Raw genomic sequence first — 22,912 nt, 5'->3', positions numbered from 1 at the left:
ATACATACACCCATAATACCATCAAGGTAATAAATATGTCTATCACCCCCCCCCCCCCACACACACACACACACAAGAAAGAAAGGCTCAGAACACGGGAGGTACAGGTTTCTATATGATTTGACGATTGCTACCAACACGACCCAAGTCCCTAAGTCCCAACTGCAAACCAGCTTTCCGGAACCAAACCGCTGATACTCGAATTTCCGGACGGAAGCGTGCGTATGTTACTACGGGTCGACTGCTCTCGCCCGGCGGAGACCTATATGGACGGACCCTGCGCTGGGAGGCCAAGGAAAGGAGGTGAGTCAAGGACGTCCTCGTCGGGACCCCAAGCCACCGCGACTCGCGAGGCCACGCTGAGCCTGTTTGGCTGGGCGTCCCAGCGGGTCGGAGAGTTCAGTCATGTTCTCCCAGGCGGTGATGCGCGCCCTGCGGAAGAATAAGACCCTTCGCTACGGAGTCCCCATGTTGGTGAGCGCAGGGAGGACAAAGTGTGGCGGCGGGATTCCGGAAGGGGTGGGACCTCACGTTTGGCTGGAAAGAGCGTGCGGTGGCCGTGCGCCGCGGGAGGCCGGGACCGCCACCTGGGCGGGGCAGGGGCTGGCTTCCAGGCAGTGCTCGTGGGCTCGTCTCTCCCCGCGCCGGCAGTGGGATCTCCTTCCCCCTCTTACCTTCCTTGGTGGTTACCTGCATGTGCTTTAGAGAGTGGTGTGAGGAGCCGATTTCAACCCACGTCTGGACGTCTGGACGTCTGGATGATTACTAACCTTGCATTCCCCTCCGCCGCAGCCGCGCCCCGCTCCACCACAGCTAGGGGATATTCTGGACCTTTGGAACTAGTTGTGTTTCCTTAATTCAGCTGTACGTTTTCGGGCATCTTCAGGCTTCAGCTTACTAGTTTGTGAACTGGCTTAATTCTTCCAGGGTTGTTACGAGTGAAATAAATCCTTGTGAGTTGAGTGTAGCACATTGTAGCAGCCCTCAAAAGATGGTCGCCGAATTATAGTCGATAGTTTTAAAGCACGTTGAAAATAGTTTTGGTGTCTATTTCTTTGCATCCACTCCTACACTGAGTTCCCAGAAGATCCCATTCGTCTTGAAACTTCAGATTGTTGTTGACTTAACACTTGGTACCAGCCTGAGTTGGAATCCAGCGAGACCACTCCCTTTGTTTTCCATTTGACCTTGGCTAGTTACTTTGGTTAGGCTAGCCTCGATGTCCTAGTATATGAAAGAATTTAAATATAAAGCATGTGGACAAAAAGTCCGCTTTCCTTTAAATAGTTTATTACTTTGGTATGGATTTGGTACAGGTGAAGTTACCAGCTTTTGCATTTAAGCACAACTGAAGGAAAGAAGTGTCCTTAGAAAAGTAATAAGGTTTTTACTCAGCTTTGATGAACGTGGATTTCTTTCTAATCTTTGGAAACTCCTTTTTATCAGTCTTTTTAAAACTTTAAAGAAAACTGTGCATAAGACAATACAGCAATTATATTTGTGTAGCTGACAGGCCATGTAAAGACTAACCTCTCTGTAGATTCCCCTGCCACAAAATAGAGATCCTTTCAGAAATACTGTGATAGTAGTCACGAACTTGAGGTCACCTGCATGTCCCACTGGAAGACAGTTTGATTTCGTTTCTTATCTTCCCAAATCATCAAAGCTAAGCCCTTAAAACCACTGGTATTAAAGTCCCTTCCTGGGGTTCCCTCATTTGCTTTACTTTATGGAATAGAGACCACCACAGTAGGCTTTTTCCCAAGTGTATTTCTCTATACTGGTCTCTTTGTCTATATTGGACCTACACTATACTGGACCTAGGTCTATACTATTTCAAAATATGGGCCCTAGACATATAACTACTTTTGTAGAGGAAAATTTTTTTTAATTTACTTATTTTTATTTATTGACTGTGTTGGGTCTTCATTGCTGCACACTGGCTTTCTCTAGTTGTGGAGAGCGGGGGGCTACTCTACTTTGCGAGCATGGGCTTCTCAGTGCGGTGGCTTCTCTTGTTGCAGAGGACAGGCTCTAGGCACAAGGGCCTCAATAGTTGTGGCTCAGGGGCTCTAGGGCGCAGGCTCAGTAGTTGTGGCGCATGGGCTTAGCTGCTCCGGAGCATGTGGGATCTTCCCAGACCAGGCCTCAAACCTCTGCATTGGCAGGTGGATTCTTAAGCACTGGGCCACCAGGGAAGACCCTGTAGAGGATAATGTTGAATTCAATTCTCTAGAACCCAAGACTAATGGAAAGAACTCAAAAGATACATCATCTTCATCATGTATCAGTCAAATATGCCATAATTACTATACTACTGTATGTCATAATTACTATAGTATCCTACTAGACTTCAAGTTGAAATTATTTCCTCTCTGAGATAAATGTTAATATTTGCTCATAAGAATCTTTATTCAAAAATATACAGAAGAGGACTTAAGAGTACTAGGTATAGGCTAATAATACACTCCTTCCCTTCTCTCCCAAACCAATTGAAAAAGAATATATTTGTTGTTTCAGTTCCCACACTGCCCATTTAGTCCTCAGAATTTACCTTTCTAATCCGACCAGTGACTACTGGTTTCTACATTCTAAAAAACTTAGCCCATTTCATATCTTCTGTTCAGTTGTTTTGAGTATATTCAGTTATGTAACTATCACCACAATCTAATTTTAGAACATTTTCATCACCCTAAGAGGAACACCATACTCACTAGTAGCCACTTCCTGTTCTCCCCTACCCTTCTCCCATCCTAGGTAACCTCTAATCTACTTCTGTCTATAGATTTAATAGAATAATACAATTTACGGTCTTTGGTGACTGACTGTTCACTTAGCATAATGTTTTCAAGGTTCATTCATGTAACATGTATCAAAACTTCATTTCTTTGATAGCTAAATAATATTCCATCAGTTGGAATATTTATTTTTCATTAAAGAACATTTGGGTTGTTTTCGTTTCTTGGTTTTTATGAATAATGCTGCTATGAATATTCATGTGCAGATTTTTGTATGAATGTGTGTTCATTTCTCTTGAATAAATACCTAGTGGTAGAATTGCTGGGTCATATAGGTAATTCCATGTTTAACATTTTGAGGAACCACCAAACTGTTTCCCCAAAACGATATCATTTTACATTCCCACCAGCAACATATGATGCTTTCTCTTCTTGCCAACAGTTGTCATTGTCTACTTTTATTTTTAATTAAACCCATACTGGTGGGTGTGAAGTGGTATCTCACTGTGGTTTTGATTTGCATTTTCCTAATGACTAATGATGCAGAACATCCTTTCATTACAATTGATTATTGGTTATCTGTGTATCTTCTTTGGGGAAATGTCTGTTTGAGTGCTTTGCCCATTTTTGAATGGGGCTGTTTTTCTTTTTATTGTGCAGAGCTTTCCTTAAACACCAGGAACCAGTAAGTTTCCCAGTCTTTGTCAAGGTGCTCTGTGTGCTTGATTGAGCATGCCTTCAGTAGTCAGGCAGGTTTCACTCCACCTTAAGCTTTTACTTCTTGCTTGCTCAGAGCCTCAAGGTTAGGCACAGGTGAGTGTTTAGGGCCTCCTCATATCTTTCCTGAGCTTACACACCCCATTATGTCCCTTCCAGTGGTTACTGCTTTATATCATGATTTTAGACCATTGGTTTCTCTGTTTACCAAGGAGCTGGGATTGAGATGTGGGAATAGGATAGGTTAAAAATGCCTCCACACTTTCTGCTTTAACTGAGTCAGTCTTTCTTCTTAAATAAATATTCCTAAAATTACTGCAGGCCTTTTTTAATTTCCAAAGTTCTGAAAAAGTAGATTGGACCACTTTTGCCAGTGTTCTCATGTTGCTTTAATGGAGAAGCTTTTTGGAGATTCTTACTCTGACCTTTCACTGATGGATGTCACCTTTTGAGTTGCTTTTTTTTTGGTTTTTGGTTTGATTTTCTTATTTTCCTTTGTTTCAAGAACGTCAGTTACTGCTCTTTGAGGCACTTTCATGATGGTTCTTTTAAAGTCTTTGTTAATGTCACTTGATAGTCTTTCCTAATTCAGTTTCTCTTTCCTGAATCTTCTTATGACAGATGAATTTTTATTTTATCTTGGACATTGTGAATAATATGTTAGGAAGCTCTGTTTTCTCTTTAGTCTTTTACGTTAGCAGCAGTCACCATGCTTGCATTAAGCTTGTGGGTAGTAGTGTAATATTTGGGGCTCTCTTTCTCATAATGATTTAAGTTGCAGAGCCCTGGTAGTGCTAGTGTGCTCGGCTTTGTTTACCTGGTGCCCAGTTGATCACTTACTTCTAGGAGTGGAATGTTAGTAATAACCATGTAAATGTTTTTAAAGTCTAAGATAGACTGAGAGCAGAAAAGAAATTACTGTGGGCAGAGAAGACCACACACTGTGCCCTGGGGTTACTCCAGCCTTAGAGGGTTGGGGTGTACAGGAAGCACTAATACAGGAGACTAAGAAGGATTCTCAGTGAGGTAAAGGAAAACCAGGTTTAAGGGGAGAGAAGGAAAGTGTAATCAATGGTGTCAAATTTTGCTCATGAAATGAGAACAGAGAGTTAAGCACTGCATTTAGTAACATGGATGTCAGTGATGGTTGGGATGGGTCTAAGAGAAAGTGAAAAGAGCAGCAAGCATAGACAACTCATTTGAGAAATTTTACTGCAGGCAAGAACAAAGAAATGGGATAATAACTGATGGGGAAGTAAGGTGTAGGGAACTTTGGTAATAAGATGGGAGAAATACTAGCATTTTTTATGATGAATCATACAGTGTGGTGAGCAAGATTTTTGATGAATCAGTGCGCTTCAGTATATGACTGGGATCTAGTGCACAAATGAAGATATTTAGTTAGGAGTGTAGCTACTATGGTAATGAGTGGTGGGTGGTACAGTGCAATTCTGACACTAACTACTCAGCATTAGTGCAGACTTCCTAGATGAAGGGCAGAGTTCTCCATAAAACTTCCCTTATCAGACACCAGCTGAAAGCTCTGAGATCTTAGGCCACCTGTGCTTCTGATCAACTGGTTACAGATTCAGTGGTTCCTAATAGCCCCTCAGGTTTAATAATTCGGTAGAATGACTCACAGAATTCAGGAAAGCACTATAGTGAGGATAAGTGTTTTATTATAAACGTTATGACTTAGGAACAGCCAAAAAAAGAGACAGTTGGGGCAAGGCCTGGGGAGGGGCCCAAAGGCAGAGTTTCCATGTTTCCTCCCTGTGGAATCAGGGGATGCCACCATCCCAGCACATTGATGTGTTCATCAACCAGGAAGCTCATCCACAGTCTTTTCTTGGGATTTTATTGTTGGGATTTTCATCATCTGTGGTTGATTGGATCATTGGCTGTGTGACTGAACCCAATCTCCAGCCCCTCTTTCCTCCTTGGCGATCAGGAGGTGAGGTTGCTATCACGTGGCTCAAAGCCCCAACTTAGTCACATGGTGGATCCTTCCAGCATGGCCAACCTCTATCCTGTGCCTATCTGGAGACCCACACTGTGTCACCTCATTAGCATAAACTCAGGTGTGGTCCCAATAGCAAAGATGTTCCTGTCACCCAGGAAATTCCAAGTGAGTAGCTCCCTCCCAAGAACCCAGGACCAAGACCAGACACACTCTTTATTATGTAACATGTGGGTATTGTGAGGGCAGTAGTCTAGAAAAGAGGTGATGGTGGCCTGGAGTAGAATATTAGAAGAGCATATAGTCGGGAATTGTCAGATTCAAGAAGTATTTTGACAGAACTCAGGGCTGGATTAGATGTGAGATATGAATGAGAGGAGCTAAAGATGACTCCAGAGAATCTGGCTTGAGTATGTGGATGAAAGTATTTGACCTTTATTGGGATGTGAAAGATTGATTAGCAGCAGATTGGGGCGGAAAGGGTGTTGGGGTAAAAAATCAAGAATTTTTTTTCACGTTAATTTATATATGCCTGTTAAACTTTCAAGTGGAGATATCAAGTGGGAGGACAGGTGTTCAGTTCAGTGGGATGTTTCCCATTGAAAATGTACATTTGGAAATTGTTAAGTTATAGAGGCTATTTAAATCCATGGACCTGGATGCCTTCACCTAGGGTCTCTGTTGGTTGTGAATAGGTAGAAAAGGTGTGAAGACTGAGCCTTTTGTGATACTCCAGCATTTTGAGAAGGGGAAGGTGAGGAAGCATGAATAAAGGGAGGCTGAGAAGAAGTTAGGAAAATCAGGGGTGTGTCTTTTTGTTACCGACCAGGGTCCTTGGCCTTCCTTGATCAATAGAAATTGAGAAGAGGCCAGACAGGAAATTCAGGCAAGGCTTTTTTGGGGCCCCTGTGCAGAAGAGGGAATGAAAACATGTAACAGGTTCCCTTGCTTGCTCCCTGAGGGGTGGGGGACGGTAGGCTGGTTCCTTATATGGGGTGAGGGAAGGAATGTGTCCAGGGGTGGGGCCAGAGGGGTGACTTAGGTGCTTTCCCCTTTGGTATTGTTGAGTGAAGGGGCCATGGGCAGTATCCTACTTTTGCTCCCAATACCCTGTTTTTGCTCCTGGCTCTTCAGAAGTGGCGGTGGGTGTTTGGTCTTTTTGTATCTTGTTGCCCATAATTTGCCCCAACTGCGCATGCATGCAGTTATTAGTCCCTTATAGTTTCTCTGTCTTTTGTTGCTGGAGGAGACATTTGCCCAGGTTCAAGCACTGCAGCAAAGGGTCCCAGGTCCCAAGTTCCAGCCTGTCTCATTTTCATTGAAACCAAGAGACAAAATAGTTATTTTACTTACACAAAGAATTATTACATACTGACATTGAAAGTATTAGCTGCTTATATATAACAGATATTTTTCCTGATTTGTTGTCTTTGATGTTATGTCATTTTAATTTGATTTATTTTCAGGAAAGACACTTTAAATCTTTATGTGGTCCAACTTATTGGGTTTTTAAATTCATAGCCTCAAGGTTTTGTTGGTATTCCAGCTTCAAGATTATAGAATTTTATATTTTACAATGTTTTCTATCTCTTTGTATTACTTTATTACTTTATTTATTGGCTGTGTTGGGTCTTTGTTGCTGTGCACAGGCTTCCTCTAGTTGCAGCAAATGGGGCTACTCTTCTTTGTGGTGCTCAGCTTCTTCTTGTGGTAGCTTCTCCTGTTGTGGAGCAATGGCTCTAGGTGCACGGGCTTCAGCAGTTGTGGCACGTGGGCTCAGTAGTTGTGGCTCGCAGGCTGTAGAGTGCAGGTTCAGTAGTTGTGGCGCACAGGTTTAGTTGCTCAGCAGCATGTGGAATCTTCCCAGCTCAGGGATTGAACCCGTGTCCTCTGCATTGGCAGGCAGATTTTTAACCACTGCACCACCAGGGAAGTCCCTATATGACTTTAATTGGTAATATTAATATATTGATGGTAGGGATCAAACTTTATTTTTTTCCAAATGTCTAGACTTTTACAGCTCTAGGATGAGAGAGCAAAGTCCATTAGGTTATTGGAGGAGATGCTAAAGCAACAGTGACAATTCCAGGGTTCTTTTAAGGTTTACCATGTACTGATAAGTGTGGCAAATTTCATGAGATTCTTTTATCACTTGATACAAAAATGGAGAAAAATGCTCTCTAATTGGCTTCTTTTGCAAAGTCATAAAATTGAAAGAATTTTGGTCTTGAATAAGCAAGGCCTGGATTTTATTCCTGGATTTGACCATTGCCGTCATGGGCATGTCATTTAATTGGCTGTGCTTTTATTTCCTCATCTATTTTTTTTTTTTTCTCATTAGCTCCTAGGTCTTTTGTAAGAATCAACTAATCTAATGCTTACGATGGTGTTATTTAAAACAGAAGGTTAAGTACAGTTATGGAGTAATGATTTTGGTATTTGCTAATATGCTAAAATGTTTCCCAGTATTAGTATATACTATATCTACTCTGAAGAGATGAACGGTAACTCACCAGGAAAATAATCTATAGGACTTTGTATAATCTGTCACTGTTGGCATTTAGGTAAGTAGTATGTAGACAGACTGAATTCTGCCCTTGTATTTTGGTTAATTGTTTCCCTATCTTGTTTCAGTTGCTGATTGTTGGAGGTTCGTTTGGTCTTCGTGAGTTTTCACAAATCCGTTATGATGCTGTGAAGATTAAAGTAAGAACTTCATTGGAGTTTGACATGTGTATATGTGTGTTCCGGTTTATAAGACTTGAATACTGAGTACACAAAGCTGTCTGAGTTTTATCTTGCTTTTTAAGACTGATACATGATCTTTTGGCTCTTAAAATTTTTTTAATTTTTATATAATTTTAAAGGTTTCATTCCATTTATAGTTATTACAAAATATTGGCTGTATTTCTCATGTTGTACAAGATATCACTGAGTCTATCTTACACCCACTCCCTCACCCCTGTATTGCCCCTCCCCCCTCCCCACTGGTAACCACTAGTTTGTTTTCTATATTTGTGAGTCTGCTTCTTTTTTGTTGTATTCACTAGTGTGTTGGTTTTTTTAGATTCCACATATATGTGATATTGTATGGTATTTGTCTTTGATTTATTTCACCTAGCATAATGCCCTCCAAGTCCATTCATGTTGCTGCAAATGGCAAAATTTCATTCTTTTTTATGACTAAGTAATAGTACATTGTGTGTGTGTGTACATATATATATACATATATATACATACACACCACATCTTCTTTATCTATTCATCTGTTGATGGACATTTAAATTGCTCCCATAACTTGGCAATTGTAAATAATGCTGCTGTGAACATTGGGGTTCATGTATCTTTTTGAATTAGGGTTTTTTTTCTGTTTTTTTTTTCTTTTTTTTTAGATATATACACAGAAGTGGAATTGTTGGGTCATATGGTAGTCCTGTTTTTAGTTTTTTGAGAAACTTCCATACTGTTTTCCACAGTGGCTGCACCAATTCACATTTCCACCAACAGTGTAGGAGGGTTCCATTTTCTTCACATCCTCACCAATGTTTGTTTTTTGTGTTCTTTTTGATGATGGCCATCCTGACAGGTGTGAGATGATATCATGTATACTCAGTATACTAGGCAGTCTGAGTTTCCTCTTGCTTTTAAAGCCAATATATGATCTTTGGGCTCGTTCTTATTCTTTAAAATGACATTAATGATCACGTGGAAGTGAATCATGAAAGGTAAAGAATTTAGTAATTCTTGGCAGTACTGTTAGCTTCTTCCCACAAAATATCCTCTGGTGTAGCTGTTTTTAGGATCTAGAAGGGACTGAAGAACACAGGACAGTAGTTTCACTCCATTTTATTATTCTAATTGTAAATTAGCTATTTTGTATTAATACCAGTAAATTATAAATTATATTGATGTGTATTGTTAGTAACTAATACTAAAAGGAAGGGAAAGTATCTTTCATTGTAATCATACCTATCTTTTTTATAGAGATCGTTTTTATAGGTATGCCTTTGTGGTAGGACTGTACTGGTTCCTATATAGATATATTATTATCTTTATTTTTACAGGTGAGGAATCTGAGGCTCAGAGGGCTTAAGTAACTTCCCTAAGGTCACGTGGCTATTTACGGGTAGAACTAGGATTCGCACCACTATAATTACAAAATTACTGTCAAATTCCAGTCTGTTGTTACAGAAGAATTCTGGTTAGTTCATTCAGAAGTATGTAGCTTTTGTTTGTGGCACATATCTGATATTTGAGGGTTTTTTCCCCCAAGTACAGTTACCCCTTGACCAAGCAGAGTTTGAACTTTGCTGGTCCACTGATACACAGATTTTTTTCAGTAAACACTACAGTATTACACAATCTGCAGTTGCGTGAATCCATGGATGCAGAACCTACAGATATGGCGGGCCAACTGTATATTTATTGAGGAAAGTCCTCCTATAAGTGGACCCTTGAAGATCAGACTCATATTGTTCAAGGGTCAGCTGTATTTCATTAGCAGACCTCAGTAATGTTGGTGGGAAAGTAGAGTATTAAAGACCTATTCAATTTTTTCAGTTAATTTTATGATTTAAGAGAACTACCAACTCTAGCTAGACAGTAGGTATTAGAATAAATATTAAATTTAAAAGGAATGTATAGTTTCTAAGAGGGAATAGAGCAATTATCAACTGAGTTTTGAAGTTTCTGTTAGCATTACAATTATTTTATTAAAGAATTTTTTCCCTTTTTCTTTAAGATGGAAGTTATAATCTGGCTTTTGGAAATGGGATGTCATGTACATATTTGAAAAATAATTGAATATTTGTCATGTGTTTTTCATGTATTATATCCTACAGATAAAGATTCAAGACATTGGTTCTTGGAAAGCTTATAGCATAATCAAGGCTGGGAGATATCTAATATAAAAATGTATCCAAACATACAATATAACAATGCCTAGTGAAATGCTATATTAGAATTTTGCATAAAACATTACTAGAACTTTAAGGAGAGGCATACAGTTTAGACTTGGGACAGAGGTTTCAGAGAAGGTCTGCTAGTGGTATCAACCTTTGAATTAAGGCTTTAAGAATGAGTAAGAGTTAGCTAAATTATGGAAATGATTTTATTATATAACACAGAGGGACTATTAGGCATATAGTCAGATTTTCATTTTAGAAATCTCTCTCTGGCAGCAGAGCACAGGATGGATGGAGATTGCAGGAGCAAGATAGGAGGGAAGAGATTGTTTCAATTGAAGATGGGAAGACCTGTTAAGACACTTTGGCAGTAGTACAGATGAACAGTAATGAAATTTGAAATAAAACATTTGAAAGGAAGATAGAAATGAATGGGTTCTAGCAAAGTTTTTAGCAGCAAATCCATAGTGCTGTATATGATATTAAAATCTGAATAACTATCAGATGACTTGAGGCTTTGGGTTTGAGGACTGGGTAAATTTTCATTGCAAGAGAGAGCGAGGGAGAATAACAATTGCAATAACAGAGGAGGTCTAGACGATGGAGTTGAAGTAAAGAGAACAAAGTTGAGAGAAACGAGCTCAATTGAAGGAGTTTTTTAAAAAAATATTTATTTCTGTATCTATTTATTTGGTTGCGGCTGCAGGGCTCCTTAGTTGTGGCATTTGAACTCTTGGTTGCTGCATGCATGTGGGATCTAGTTCCCTGACCAGGGATCACACCTTGGTCCCCTAAATTGGGAGCGTAGAATCTTAGTGACTGCTTCACCAGGGAAGTCCCAGGTTGACTGAAGTTGAGAGCATGAGATTGGTCAAGGTGTATGGAAGGAGGCTGAGAGGACAAAGTTTAAGTGAGAAGGATCAGAGGATAAGACCTACTGACATTGAAAGGTCCAGGTTAGTTGATTTTGAGCAGCCAGACTCAGGTGAAGTCAAGAATCAGTGTTTAGGTGAGGTTGAGTTCAAACAGGGTTGAGAGGGTGAGGTGAATTAAATTTGAGAGACATTGGGAAGGTAAGATTGGTTGAGGTTGGCATGGGTTACAAGGATTGAGAGGTTGAGATTAAGTGGGGAGTCAAGAGGGAAAGATTGCTGAGCTCAAGGGCTGGGGGTCAAGACTGTGACTGAGAGGACAAATTCAGTTAAAAAAGATCAAGAGAGGTTAAAGGATAAGTATAGTTGAGAACTTTTGAGGAGGGTGGAGAAAGATGGTATTGATTGAGAGTGAGTAGCCATTTTAGTTTGCCTGATTTTAGGACTGTAAATCCAGTGTCCCAGGACGTGAAAATTCCTGCTTTTCAGTCTTGGGTATGGAAGGTTGAAAGGAAAGTACACAGAACCCACGCGATGGGCTAAAAAAATAAGCTGAAAGCCATAGCGTTGAATTTTTAGAGTGAACATAGCTCATCTGCCTTCATTAGTGGCTGCTGCTCTTTTTTCTCCTGACTCCTAATGTTAACAACTGTGGATCCGCAGTGATAGGTCATCCATTGTTGCATCACTCCAAGTAATATGATTTAAGTATGTAATTAAGTGCATTGTAATCCTGAGCATTAACAGTCTTTTTTTTTTTTTTTAAACCTTTGCTTGTCTGATGTATTTTGTAAGGAAATAGTGCTAGTTTCGTTTTTAACATTATAAATGTCATGGCCATGTTTTCCGAGATTCAGATAATGAAAATGAGAAGAATTACAATACCAATGCCAGTATGATCCAGACATCTCTAAAAAAGAAATCTAAATTACTGCGTTACTTTAATGACAGATAAAAGGGCACATGCAACTGGATTAGGGAGTTAAGTAACCAAAGCAGAGCTTTTTGGCAAAATATGCCAAAAAGGATTTGAGATTGGGTGTGGTAGAGACAGGGGAATGTGAAAACACATGTGAAGAGTGACTCTCACAGGTCCAGGATGAGACAGGCAAGTACTTGTAAATCAATCAAAAGTTTACTTGTCTCCTCCCAGAATAGCAGCATACCACACTAACAAGAACATGCATTATCATACTAGTTCCTTGATTGGTCTAGGAATGTGAGTAAAGTTACTTCAGAATCAGAGGTTAGAAGTAAAGTAATCCTATGCGCAAAGAAAAGGGGAAATTTTGGTACCAGATGTGTTGACCCCCTTCAACATAGAGCTGATTCTATTAAATCTTATCAAGGATCATGCTTTGAAATCACTTTTCAGAGATTTCCAGCCTTGCTGTATACTCTTGTCTTATGCAGTTTCAGAATTTAGGAACCATCTTGATGGAGATCCATATTGGATTTTAAGACCCTTGATCTATATTTTTGTCGCTATACCCCATGTTTCCCTAACCCCCAGTAACAGCCCCTCTACCTGGTTCAAGCCTTAGATCTTATCCCGTAGCTGTTTCAGGAATGGCAAGTGTACCCAGGGGAAAAGGTGGTCTTTCAACTCTCAGCTCTTGTGGCACCTTCCTCATGGTGGGTCTTAATCTGTTACACCCCAGGAGACTGTAAGTAATAGGTTTTTGTGGTTGATTTTTGATTTGCAAATTGCTTTGAAGCCATTGGACATATTTTTAATCCTATTTTGTACAGAGAATAAAGGCCCAGGAAGATGGTTTACCAAAATCTCATACAATAGAGTGGCATCTTAGGTAGGGGTTTGGTTTTAATGTCTGACAAGAAGGTAGAAATCGCACAATTGCATACTATCAAAATTAGCATTGAAAATCCCTATAAAATCACCCAAAGTGCAGACATATCATCTCTCAATATTACAGCCATTTGCTGTGTTCTCAGTTGAAACCATTTGAGGAAGTTAATTTGTGTGTTAGGTGTATGTCTTATTCTTTTACGTACATTCAATTATTAATATAGTAATTCGTGATTTCATTTCTTTAAGTTGTTTTATTGTGAAACAGATCACAAAAACCAGAGTGCATTCAGCATACATGTACAATTTACATATTGCTATAAACTGAACACCCCCGTAACTGTTCTCCATATGAAGAAATGTAAAATTGTTAGCACTCCAGAAGCATGCTCCCACTTCCTGCCTCTCCATGCCCTCCTCTTGCCCCAAGGATAGATATTACCATGCTTTTCATAGTCATTACTTCCTTGCTTTTACCATTGTAGATTACCTCCCAAACACTATGGTTAATTTTCTTTACTTTGAATTTTATATCAATGGAATAATATATATTCTTTTGTATGAATTTTTTTTAAAAATTGAGGTATAATTGACCTATAACAGTTTCAGGTGTACAAGAATATGATTCACTATTTGTGTATATTGCAAAATAATCACCACATGAAATCTGGATGGAAGTTAACATCCATTACCATACATAGTTAACAGAAATTTTTTTTTCATGTGATGAGAACTTTTAAGATTTATTGATTTGGTAACTTTCAAATGTGCAGCGCAGTGTTATTAACTATAGTCGTCATGCTGTACATTACATCCCCTGATTATTTGTTTTATAATAGGAAGTATGTGCCTTTTGACTCTCTTCACCCATTTGCCTCAGCCCCCACCTCCTGGCCTCTGGCAACCAACCACCAGTCTTTTCTGTGTATCTATGAGCTTGGATTTTTTGTGTGTTTGTGTGTTTTTTTCGATTCCACATACAAGTGAGATCATTAGTATCTGTATTCCCCATGCTGTACATTTCATACCCATAACTCATTTATTTTGTAACTGGAAGTGTGTACCTGTTAATCTTCTTACCCATTTCTCTCCTCCTCCCTCCCCTCTCCCCTCTGACAACAACTTGTTTGTTCTCTGTATCTTTGACTCTGTTTCTGTTTTGTTATGTTTGTTCATTTGTTTTGTTTTTCAGGTTTCACATATAAGTGAAATCATACAGTATTTGTCTTTTCTCTATCTGACTTATTTTGGTTAGCATAATGCTTTCAAGGTCCATCCATGTTGTCAAAAGTGTCAAGATTTCATTCTTTTTTATGGCTGAATAATATTCCATTGTATATATACGCACCACAGTTTCTTTATCCATTCATCCATCAGTGGACTCTTAGGTTGTTTCCATGTCTTGGCTATTGTGAATAATGGTGCGGTGAACATGAACATGCAGATACCTCTTCAAGATAGTGATTTCATTTCCTTAAGATAAATACCCAGATGTGAAATTCCTGGGTCGTATGGTAACTCTGTTTTCCATTTTTTCAGGAACCTTCATAGTGTTTTCCACAGGAGGTGAACCAGTTTATATTCCCATCAACAGTGCACAAGGGCTCCCTTTTTTCCACATCTTCTCATTGGAAAAGTTGAACAAGTGTTGACTTGTTATTTCTTGTCCTTTTAATAATAGCCATTCTAATAAGTGTGAGGTGATATCTCTGTGGTTTTGATTTGCATTTTCCTATGATTAGTGATGTTGAGTGTCTTTTCATGTACCTCTTGGCCATCTGTATGTCTTTGGAAACATGTTCAGATCCTTTGCCCATTTTTTAATCAGATTTTTTTTCGGGTTGGAGCTGTTGAGTTGTATGAGTTCTTTATGTATTTTGGATACTAACCTTTTATATGACTTATATGATATGCACTTATTTTCTTTCATTCAGTAGGTTGCCTTATCATTTTGTTGATTTTCTGACTTTTTGCCTCCCCAGTATTATGTATATGAAATTCATCTCTATTTTAGCTCGAAATTCAGGGTGAGCAAGCTCTTTTTGTAAGGAACTGTTTTAGGCTTTGTGAGCTACTCTCTTTCACAGCTATCCATATTGCTGTTGTATCATAAAAGCAGCCATAGACAAAAACAAATAAATTTGGTTGTGTTCAAATAAAACTTTATTGACACAAGGAAATATTACTCAGCCATAAAAAGGAATGAAATTGAGTTATTTGTAGTAAGGTGGATGGACCTAGGGTCTGTCACACAAAGCAAAGTAAGCCAGAAAGAGAAAAACAAATACCATATGCTAACCCACATGTATGGAATCTAAAAAAATGGTTCTGATGAACCCAGTGACAGGACAAGAATAAAGATGCAGATGTAGAAAATGAACTGAGGACATGAGGTGGGGGTGAAGGGGAAGCTGGGACGAAGTGAGAGAGTAGCATTGACATGCATACACTACCAAATGTAAAACAGATAGCTAGTGGGAAGCTGCTGCGTAAAACAGGGAGATCAGCTTGATGATGGGTAATGACTTAGAGGGCCGGGATAGGGAGGGTGGGAAGGAGTCATGGAAGGGAGGGGATATGAGGATATATGTATAAATACAGCTTTGTACACTTTGTTGTACAGCAGTAACTGGCACAACAGTGTAAAGCAATCATATTCCAATAAAGAGCTTAAAAAGAAAAAAAAACTATTGACAAAAGCAGGTGTTAGACTAGATTTTATCCATGGGCCATAGTTGCTCACCCCATGATTTCTTCATTGCTATATGGTATTCCACTAATTATACGATAATTTATTTATCCATTTTACTCTTAGACATTTGGGTTGGTTGGCAGTTTTGGCTAGTGAAAAGAATGCTGCTGTTAATATTCTTGTGTATTTTTCTTGCTGCACATGTACAAAAAAGAAATTGCTGGATTATCAGCTTTATTTGATAATTTCCAAATGGTTTTTCAGAGTGAATCAATCACTTGTAGGGGAGAAAAAATAATTTTCCCTTTACCCTTCTACATTCTTGGCTATCTTTCTTTAATAAAATACAGATTAACAAGAGAAAAACAGAAGTTTAATAACATGTATACCTCTCGTATACATGGGACATACCCAGGAAAACTGAGTAAAACTCTCCCTACCCATCACCTTAATCACTGCCTTAAGCTACAGACAAAAGAAGGATGTTGGTGGGGGGTGGGGGGGAACAGTTATGAGAGGTTACAGGGGAAAGCACAGTAAAAGGGTAAGATTATTATACAGATTTTAATGGGTGCCTTCTCGATTGATAAGAGTTTCTTGTGATGTAGAGTGATTCTTCTCTTCCTGGTACTAAAGGGGAGATACTTACAAATGGAGATTTCCCTAAAGAAGTTGTGGTACATATATACAATGGAATATTACTGAGCCATAAAAGGGAATGAAATTGGGTCATTTGTAGAGACATGGATGGACCTAGAGAGTGTCATACAGAGTGAAGTAAGTCAGAATGAGAAAAACAAATATCATATATATTAATGCATGTATGTGGAATCTAGAAGAATGATATAGATGATCTTATTTGCAAAGCAGAATAGAGACACAGACATAGAGGACAAATGTATGGATACCAAGGGGGAAGGGGGGTGTGGAAGGAATTGAGAGATTGGGATTGACACATATATACTGTTGATACTATGTATAAAATAGATAACTAATGAGAACATACTGTATAGCACAGGGAACTCTACTTAATGCACTCTGGTGACCTAAATGGGAAGGAAATCCAAAAAAGAGGGGATATGTGTGTGTGTATAGCTGATTCATTTTGCTATCCAGTAGAAACTAATACAACGTTGTAAAGCAACTATACTCTAATAAAAATTAAAAAAAAAGAAACTAAGAAAGGATGGTCAAATTAAACCCAAAGTAATATAAGGAAGGCAAAAATAAAAATAAGAACAGAAATCAACAATTAATAAAATAGAAAAGGATAGAGAAAATCAGTGAAACCAAGAGGCTTTTTAGTCTCATGATTGGTGCATAAGTACATACCATACATGTAAAGTTAAATTAAATGTAAATATGTGTAAAAAAAAATTATGTATTGATTCTCCTGCCCCCACCAGTTTTGTGTGTGTGTGTGTAGTGTATCATTTTTTGTAACCTTCTGCCTTCAACCTTTTGCTTTCATTCTTTCTTTTTTTTTAAGTGCATTATTTTGTAAGTAATATATACCCGGATTTCCAAAACTTTGAGCCAGAAAATCTGTTAGTTAATAGGCGAGTTCAACATTTACTGAGATTGTTGATATGTTTGTATGTATTTCTGCTACTCAAAACAGTGATTGAGAAAATCTCAATGAAGTAGAAGCTGAGAAAGAAGAAAGAAAATAGTAAAAATAAAATTGAGATTCAAAGTAATCCTTTTAGTATCAACATTGTAGATATAAGTTCATTTTATTTTAGTGTTTTAAGTTGCTGATGAAGAGTCTTTTTTCTAATCCTTATCCCTTTCTAAGTAAGCTGTCTTTTCACTCTTTTCACTTTTGAGATTTTCTTTTTATCCTTAATATCCTAAGCCTTTACTATTAGTTGATTAAGAATGGGCTGTTTTTGTTTTGTTGTGTTTTTTTTTTTTAATTTTATTTATTTACTTATCTTGGCTGTGCCACACTGCTTGTGGGATCTTACTTCCTCGACCAGGGATCGAACCCCTACCCCTGACAGTGAGAGCAGTGAGTCTTAACCACTGTATTACCAGGAAATTCCTGTTATGGTTATTTTTTTATTGTGCTTGTTCAGTCTGAGGAGTCATGTCTTTTTCACATGTTATTCAGTCATTACTGATTAATTATTGCCCTTCCTCCATTCTCTTTATTCTCTAATTCTGAAACCCTAATAGACATATTTTGGAGCTAGCTTTTGTAATATGCCTTCTTTCATTTATCCCATCTGTTTGTGCATCATTCTAGTGGAATCCTCAGGTTGTGTTTCTTGTGTACTACTTTGGTCTTAAGCTGTGTTTAGTCATTTTTCAGCTACTCCACTTCATGTAATTTGGGTTTTGATGGTGGCGATGGTTGTTAATTAATTTCATCAATCACATTCTTCTTTCCAAAAGACTTTGCTACACACAGGTAACGTGGCATCAGCTCTTGTTTATCATTATGGAATCCTGTCTGAATTTTTTGTAGATTCTTTGTTATTTCTGGTGTGTGGAAAGTATTCTTTTTTGTTTTCAAGAGCAGTGTTATATTTATCAGTATGTTTGTAATGATTCTACGGAATAACATAATTTAGTGTGGTGGTTAATAGCATAGACTCTAGAGGCAGAGGGCCAAGGTTCAAAGCCAAGTTCTGGCCTCTTTGACAAGTTATTCAAACTCCCTGTTTCATATCCTTACTTTGATCGTAATACTGATACTTATGTCACATGGTTTTTTGAGGATTCAAGAATGTGATATGTCAAAATGTGTGGCATGTACCAAATGCTCATTAAATGTTAGCTGCTATTAGTTGTAGTAGTGGTGGTAGTACTATATTACCATTATGCAATTATATGGATTGTGGAGATTTTCCCATGTTTTTATGCCATCCCAGCCATGCCTTATATTAACTTTTTAAATTGAAAATGGGATCTAACAGACTTAAATAACCTATGGCTGCTCTTTCTTTTCTACAGATCGATCCCGAGTTAGAAAAAAAACTGAAAATGAATAAAGTGTCATTGGAATCAGAGTATGAGGTACAGTATGCTAATGTAGAGGTCTTCCTAGTCAGTGACTGGTTCTGTCTGCGTTAAGGGACATTCAGATGATTACCAGTACAGGAAAAAAATGTTTCCCTTTCATATATGTTATGGGAACAACTATGTAGTCGTTTGAAAAGAACATAAAGATGAATCTATATTTCACATACTGTGAGTAAATTCTAGATGGAGCAAGTATTTAAAGCAAAAGGCTAAAAGTACTAGGAGTAAACAATGAAGATTCTTTTTTATGGTCTTGAGTCAGAAAAGCCTACTTAAAGTGGTAGAAACCCCACAAGCTTTAAAAGTAAAGATTGCAGAGTTCATACATAAAAATTCAAAAGTTGAACTTAAAAAAAAAATAGTATATAAAATCACTAGTTAAATGAGAAATCCTAAAAAAATGGTTATCTATTCATGATGAATTAATTTATTTAAATATGAGGAGCAAATCAATATGGAAAATTTCAACAACTCAGTTGGTCAGTAGGAACATGGGCAAAGCATGTATTGAGTTGAGAGACAAGGAAATAAATATCATTTTTAAACATACAAAGAGATGCTGAACTTATAATAGGAGTGTTAATTAAAATTATAATGAGGTATCATTTTCTACATATCTGATTAACAAAATCAAAGAGTTTCATAGCACATTTTATTATGGAATGTGGGGAGGATGTTCTTCATCTCTGATCATATTTTCCCATTTCTTTTTATGTTTGGTCATTTTTGATGGAAAGGTGGACATTGTGAATAATATACATGGAAGAGACGTGTGAAGACTGATGATTCTCGTTTTAGGAGTTCAATTATTGGCTGATCATTTTGAGCTTGATTTTAAGCTTTGGAAGGGAGGATCTGTGGAAAGGTTTTGATGTTTCCTAAACCACTTCAACTGTGTGGGACTCATTCTCCAGATTGTTTCCCCAGAGGATCTTGTCAGAGCTTAAGACTGGAACACTTTTTTTCATTGTTGTTTGTTTTTGTTTGTTTTTCTTTTAGTTTAGCTTGGGACTGGACCACTTTTGCATGGAATTGTTCTGCCACCCTTGCATCCCATCCAACAATTATTCTTAAATTCTTTTGAGCATATATGTCTTATGTTATCTGAGTGAAGGCCATTATTCTTTCTTAAAACCTTTTTATAACTTTGGATCATTTCATAAGTATATTTTAAAATAATTTACTCTGTTGTTGAACATTAAATTAGTAGAATTTTGTTCATCTATGTAGATTTGGTAGATTCCTGTAAAACTGTAAGTGAAATTTAGGGAATGGTTCATACACGATTTCCCCATTATTTTGTCTAAAGCTCTAACTTGCTACTTCTCAGTATATAAGCAGTATCTAAACTATGGAGGGTTCTTCTGGGAGTAGACATTCCTTAAAGTTCTCTTAGAAACAATAGAATTTGAGAGCTGAAGAAATCCTGTAGAGCATTTGGTCTAGCCTTTTCATTATTACTTTTGAGAGAATTAGTGCCCAGATAGCTCACATCACTTGCCCAGTCTTATGTAGTTCGTTAGTAAAAGAGTAATGCTTAGTATCCAAATGTCAACGGAAATTTATATCATGTCCCTTGTCTCTGGATAGAGGCTATCCTGTGTTCTCTGTGTTTCTTTTTCTATCTTGTTCACTTAATTGTTCCAGAATAACCAAAGCAGATACATGAAAGGTACTGACAGAGTGGTGTCAGAAGAATGAAGAAAACTTTATATTCTTCCCTTTTTTCCTATTTTCATTTCTGTGCTTGAGAGACACTTCACACTAACTAAAGATACAATGATCCAAACTGTAGTTGAAACTAGTTATTATTGCCCCAGGAGGGCTTTGTTCATGGCAGCTATGGGGAATATCTTTTCATTCTTAAGCCCAGGTTCCTTTCTCAGGTGCAGAACAAATCATCTTGGTCTCTCTTCCTTCTAGCTGACTCTAGAGCCTCCACCTTTGTTCTCTTCCTTTCATTTACTGCCATCACCCATGTTAACCCATGCTAGTCATTATTATGCTGGATCAGCGATCAGAGCTGGAGTTTTGTTTTCCCAGCTTCTTCCCTTTCTTTTTGCTCAAAAAATAAAGCATATACATTATTTAAGAAATGCAAGTCAAAACTACAATGAGGTACCACCTCACAGAGGTCAGAAAGGCCATCATTTGAAAAATCTACAAATAACAAATACTGAAGAGGGTTTAGAGGAAAAATAACCATCCTACACTGTTGGTGGAATGTAAATTGATGCAGCCACTATGGAAAACAGTATGGAAGTTCCTCAAAAAAGTAAAAATACAGTTGCCATATGATTCAGCAGTCTCATTCCTGGGCCCATATCTGGAGAAAGATACCTGCAACCCTGTGTTCATAGCAGCACTATTCACAATAGCCAAGACATGGACAGAACCTAAATGTCCATCAACAGGTGAATACATAAAGATGTGGTACATACATACAATGGAATATTAGCCATAAAAAAGAATGAAATAATGCCTTTTGCAGCAACATGGATGGACCTAGAGATTGTCATACTAAGTGAAGTAAATCAGAACGAGAAAGACATATACCATATGCTATCACTTATGGGTGGAATCTAAAATATGACACAAATGAACTTATCTATGAAACAGAAACAGACTTGTAGACATAGAGAACAGACTTGTGGATGTCAAGGGGGAAGGAGGGTGGGGGAAAGATGGAGTGAGAGTTTGTGATTAGCAGATGCAAACTATCATATTTAGAATGAATAAAAAAGAAGGTCCTACTGTACAACACAGGGAATTATATTCAGTATTTTGTGATAAATCATAACAGAAAAGAACATGAAACAGGATGTATGTGTGTATACATATATGTGTATAACAATCACTTTGCTATATAGGAGAAATTAACACAACATTGTAAATCAACTGTAATTCAATAAAATAAATTTTGAAAAAAGCATGTAGACTCTCTTTCTATTTTAATAGTTTTATTCTGGTGGAGAAAAAGATAGGCTATAACAGCAATAGCAAGAAGAAAAATTCCAAGTCCTAAGAAATATGACATTTCTTTAATTATTAAGCTTGATATGCAGTTCATTTATTTACTAGAATTATAAGCGAGGGCCTATTGAAATCTTTCTACTCATTTATTCATTCATGCAGTGAGGTCCTAATCACACCCATAGGGCTCTATAGTAATATTTATCCTCTAATATTTGTGGCTCTACAGAAAATAAAGGACTCCACTTTTGATGACTGGAAGAATATTCGAGGACCCAGGCCTTGGGAAGATCCTGACCTCCTCCAAGGACGAAATCCAGTAATCCTTGAGACTAAGACACCTTGATTATGCTCATTTTTTTTTAAATAAAAATGTTATCAACTGGAATTTCCACTCTATACTCCTATCCAGTGGAAAGAAGATTTCAGACCTGCAGAAGCCTGGATGGGAATAATTTGATGACAAGTACTCTTGATAAAAAGTCAAGTATAGGTTTTTATACTTCCCGACTCTTCCATTTGCAAATGAAAGTAACAATGTTGATCGCATACATTTTTCCTGCTCAATAAAAATGTGAATACTGCTATTTAAAGTGTGTCATTTATTCTACTCCCAACTACCCACCCATATTTCTTTTCCACCAGCTAGTACAGCAGTGTGATTCCTAATGAGAATAGTAGGTCTGGATCCAAATTTTCACAGTAACATCAAGCAGGATTTTATGTGGACGCAAACCAGTCTGATAAGCATCTTGGTTTTATTTATAATACCTCACATGGCATGCTAATCAGTCTCCAAAGCACCACCTGATGATTGTATTGATACCATTAAAATGTGTTAAGAAAATTATATTGTTCCAAGTTAAAGCAAAAAATCATGAGGTCATAATGCCATCCTACGATATGTGAAAAAAAAAATTGGAAAAACTGAAAATCGGTATGCCTTGATCCATGAGGGAACTGAGGTATAGGACAAAACCATCACCTTTAAAACTTGAGACACAGACAGATATAGAGAACCACAGTTTACCTGGAGGAGAAACCACCTAGAAACCACTGCTGGGCCCAGCATCAGATAGGAATACCTAAAGGGTCATTGACTAATTACTAGAAAGTGAGCATGGGCTAACCTGAAAGTTAAAAACTCCTGGAGACCATGCCAGGAACACACTTTTACTTCATGGAGCCCCACTAGGTTCTCACAGTGAATGTCAGA

General features: G+C 37.9%; 1 protein-coding gene across 1 annotated transcript; it reads left to right on the top strand.

The window, feature by feature from the left end:
- The first annotated feature begins 224 nt into the window (after nucleotides 1–224).
- LOC130852592 (cytochrome c oxidase assembly protein COX16 homolog, mitochondrial) lies at nucleotides 225–22,289 on the top strand. Its single transcript, XM_057733710.1, is given in 5 exon segments — nucleotides 225–362; nucleotides 364–474; nucleotides 8,050–8,121; nucleotides 18,655–18,717; nucleotides 21,926–22,289. Coding segments are annotated over 5 exon segments (501 nt in total). The 3' UTR covers nucleotides 22,043–22,289.
- The last annotated feature ends 623 nt before the right edge of the window (nucleotides 22,290–22,912 follow it).

Source organism: Hippopotamus amphibius, chromosome 4 (assembly GCF_030028045.1).
Source record: "Hippopotamus amphibius kiboko isolate mHipAmp2 chromosome 4, mHipAmp2.hap2, whole genome shotgun sequence".
In the NCBI taxonomy this organism is placed as follows: Eukaryota; Metazoa; Chordata; class Mammalia; order Artiodactyla; family Hippopotamidae; genus Hippopotamus; species Hippopotamus amphibius.
The sequence above is the reverse complement of the archived record's forward strand: the minus strand, read 5'-3'. Positions and strand labels throughout refer to the sequence as shown.